At 65.2% G+C, this 3,498-nt stretch overlaps 2 protein-coding genes across 2 annotated transcripts; one reads left to right on the top strand and one right to left on the bottom strand.

Moving 5' to 3' along the window:
* Window positions 1-23: 23 nt before the first annotated feature.
* MNEG_15279 (hypothetical protein) lies at window positions 24-329 on the top strand (the record flags this gene model as incomplete). Its single annotated transcript, XM_014036251.1, has 1 exon — window positions 24-329. A coding segment is annotated over one exon (306 nt), but the record flags the coding sequence as incomplete, so codon positions are not given.
* A 2,685-nt stretch (window positions 330-3,014) lies between these two features.
* On the bottom strand, window positions 3,015-3,443 carry MNEG_15278 (hypothetical protein; the record flags this gene model as incomplete). The annotated part of the gene is made up of 1 exon (XM_014036250.1): window positions 3,015-3,443. The coding sequence occupies one exon, from the start codon at window positions 3,441-3,443 to the stop codon at window positions 3,015-3,017; it is 429 nt and encodes a 142-aa protein (XP_013891704.1).
* Between the last annotated feature and the right edge of the window lie 55 nt (window positions 3,444-3,498).

Here is a 3,498-nt window from a genome sequence, read left to right as displayed (position 1 = left end):
GGCGGGCGCTGCGCGACACCAAGGACCTCCACCGCGCCTGGCTGCACACGGACCGCCCCTACCGCGAGGAGGACCTCCCCCGCAGCATCAACCTCGAGGGCGACGCGGAGCGCCACGCGCACCACGGCGGCGCGGCCGAGCGGCGCCACGGCGGCGCCAAGGGCGGCGGCGACGCGGGCGCGGCGGAGCTGGAGGTGGTGCGGCTCAACGGGCGCGCGGCGCGGGTCAACGGGGCGGTGTCCAACGGGAAGCACAAGAACGCCATCCAGCGGGCCATCGAGATCGAGGCCAACACGGAGGCCGACGAGCTGGGCGTCGTCGCCTTGTGAGGCGGGCGGCGAGGAAGGCCTCTGGCCGGCGCCCTCCCGCGCGCGCCGCGGCGGCCCGCGCCGCGCGCCGCGCGGCCTTCTCACATGTGCGCAGGGGGCGCGCCAAATAAACTTCAGCAGCTCTCGCGCCCCGCTCGCTCCTTCGTACGCGCAGCACATTCCCTGGCTGCTTCCCAGCCCCCCGCGCGCCTTCTATGCACCCAGCCCCCAGCCTCCGCGTGCAAGAGAGACCTCCCAAATCGACGAGGCGCCCGCCACGCACGGCCCAGCTCGCGGCGCCGCCCTGAGCGGCCCTGGAGGGCGGCGCTGATTCCTGCGCCAGGGGCCCGTGCCGGCGTCGCGCGTAGCAACGCGCGCGCATGACCCCCTGACAAATCAAGAGCCCTGCAAGAGGGGCCATAAGAAGGGCGCCCCACGCCGGCGCCGGCGCCAACGCCAACGGCGGCCGTCCGTGCGCATGCCCCTGGAATGAATCCCAAGCACTGGTTCCGGGCCTTGTTTTGCGAGCGAGGGGCCCTCGTTTCATTTCGACTCCCTGCGCTCTGCGCTCTGCACTGGGCGGGTGCTGCAACGTGCGCGGCGGCTTTGCGCGCAATGGGCGGCTGCAGGGGCGGTGGCGGCACTGCACGGGGCGAGCAGCGGCCTTCCCCCCTCCCCTCCATACCCAACACCACCCGCTCGCACAAAGTGGCGGCGGCGCGTTTGTGGGGAGGCGGCCTCTCGTCTGGCCCAACCACCGCCGGCCCTGCAGCTGCGCACCCCCTGGGCCCTTCTTGCAGGCTGTTGAAACAGGCGCCTGCGAACCAGGTGCCGTTTTTCCTGCTGACCGCCCGACTTCTAAGCCAGGTCTTGATCAAGCCCTGATTGCTGCCCATCGACCGCGATGCAAATCACATTTGCCAAGTGCTGCGGCGCGGCTTTTTTCGGCCGTGCCTTCTCATCTATGCCAAGAACCACAAGAGATGCGGGCCTAGAAGGCAGGCGTGCCGCACGACGATTACCAAGGCTGGGCGGCGCATCTATGCCGCCCGCCGGCCGACTGCACGCCGCTTGACCGTGCGCGCCGCCCATCTGCATGCGGCCCCGCCCGCGGCAGTCGCGCCAACACCCATCCTCTCCTTGCCCGGAGTGGGCGGGGGCCCGCGCTCTCCCAGGTTGCATGGCGGTTCTTGCACCCGTGCAATGAGGGGTGCGCCTGCCCCCACCCAACGACTGCCTTCTTTTGATTGATGTGTACCACCGATGCCATGGCCGTAAGAAACACACCATGTAATGCTTTGTTGGCTCGGCCGTGTCACATGGGGAGTGCCAGGCGGCGGGAAAGCTGCAGACGAGGCTCTGGCGCTGTGACCAGGGAGTGGCTGTCTGCTGTAATAACAACGGGCAGCTGCCATGAGGCTGGTGAAGGGTGGCAGGTGGTGAGGCTGCGAGTGTGAAATTGAGCTGTGTGTTGTGTGATGAATACGCACTTGCGTGTGCGCATACACACACATGCGCACGTACATGTGCACACACACACACGCAGGTGCATGCACACGCATACATGCGCACACACGCATGCACGCACGCACATACATGCACACGCATACATGCACACACACGCATACACGTGCGCACATACATGCACACACTTGCACATGCACAAGCAAGCACGCGCGCGCGAGCACGCACACACCGCTGCCCACACCTCATGCACACATGCGAAACTTGACAGCAGGCTGGCTGCCCTTACTCACCTCTATACAAACCGCCAGCCACGTGGCACATCGTTTCGATCTGACATGGCGGATACATTATTGGTTGTGGTGATTGCTGCTTTGCAGCAGCAGTGCTTGCTTTCCCAATGTGGAATGTCCAGGCTGATGGCCTTTACCGTCTGACTGACAGAGAGCATCAGCATCAGCCAGAGCACACCGGCACTTTGCACCTGCACCTATGCCCAGCATTACGGACTGCTGGACTAACCGGCTGATTGAATCACTGAAAGCTGAAACATCAAGACAACAAACGGCCTGCGCTCTTACAATACTTTGTCTCCGACGTTGGGGAGTTTTTAAGATGCAGGCTCTGAGGCCACCAATCGCTGGCAATGGCCACCAATTCAGGCGGGCCGTTGACTGACTACAAAGTAGGAGCCCCCGCCGCGGCCCCGCCGTCGAAAGCAGACAGTACGAAGTAGCGCCTAGGGGCACTCTCACGCCGGAGCCGGCCGCTCATTGCCGTGAGCGGGCCCAGTCAAGTCCAGGTCAGCACACACGCGCCACAGGACAGTCGCAGGGCACGATGGGTCGGGAAAAACGATGGAAAGAAGCCCGCCCTGGCGAGCGTCCTGGCTTGATTTGCTCGCCTAGCGTGCTGCTGGGCCACGGTTGTGGGCGCATGTGCGGGGCACCGATCCCCCGCGCCCTGCTGCCACAAATGGCGGCAGGCGGGAGCTGCGTGGGCACGGCAATGTGCGGCACCGCGCCCGCACCACACAAGTCCGACCACGAGGGAAAAACGCACAGCGCTTCGGCCAGGTGGAGGAAGTGATTGGTATCTCTCCTGCCCTTACAAGTCGGCCACGTCTATCGGAAAGAAAAGAAAGAAGGAACAAGCCCCGCAGGCACGCCCCGCACCCGACAGGGCCCCGCTGAGCGGCGCAAACGGGGCTGTGCCCGTGGGGCTCCCGGCGGCGCCGCCGTTTCAGCGCCGCTCCTTCCGGCCGACAAACACCATCGCGCTATAGGTGCAGATGTGCACGATAACCCAGTACGAGAAGAGGATCCCGACGGTCTTGGCAAACGGCCGGTGGAACTGGTAGTAGTCCAGCAGCGCGACTGTGTCCGCGACGCAGTCCGCCCCGGGGTTGGTCAGCGCGCCGCTGACCGCCGACATGTTGAGGAACCGGCTGTTGGGCAGCAGCTGCTTCAGGAACGTGACGCCTGCGGGGTCGACGCCGCCGGAGCAGTCGAACTTGGCGCCGCCGAACTCGATGCGGGCGAGGCCCTCAAATGAGTAGTAGAGGGCGCTGAACCAGCGCAGCACGGTGAGCCACTTGAAGTTGATGTCGGTGAAGGGCATGAAGAAGTTGCTCATGAGCATCTGGACGGTGGACCAGAGGATGCTGAACATGAACGCAGCGTCCTGGTTGGGCGCCAGCAGCGCGCAGCAGTGCAGCACCTAGGGG

The sequence above is a fragment of the Monoraphidium neglectum genome (genome assembly GCF_000611645.1).
Source record: "Monoraphidium neglectum strain SAG 48.87 unplaced genomic scaffold scaffold05187, whole genome shotgun sequence".
Classification (NCBI taxonomy): Eukaryota; Viridiplantae; Chlorophyta; class Chlorophyceae; order Sphaeropleales; family Selenastraceae; genus Monoraphidium; species Monoraphidium neglectum.
The sequence above is the reverse complement of the archived record's forward strand: the minus strand, read 5'-3'. Positions and strand labels throughout refer to the sequence as shown.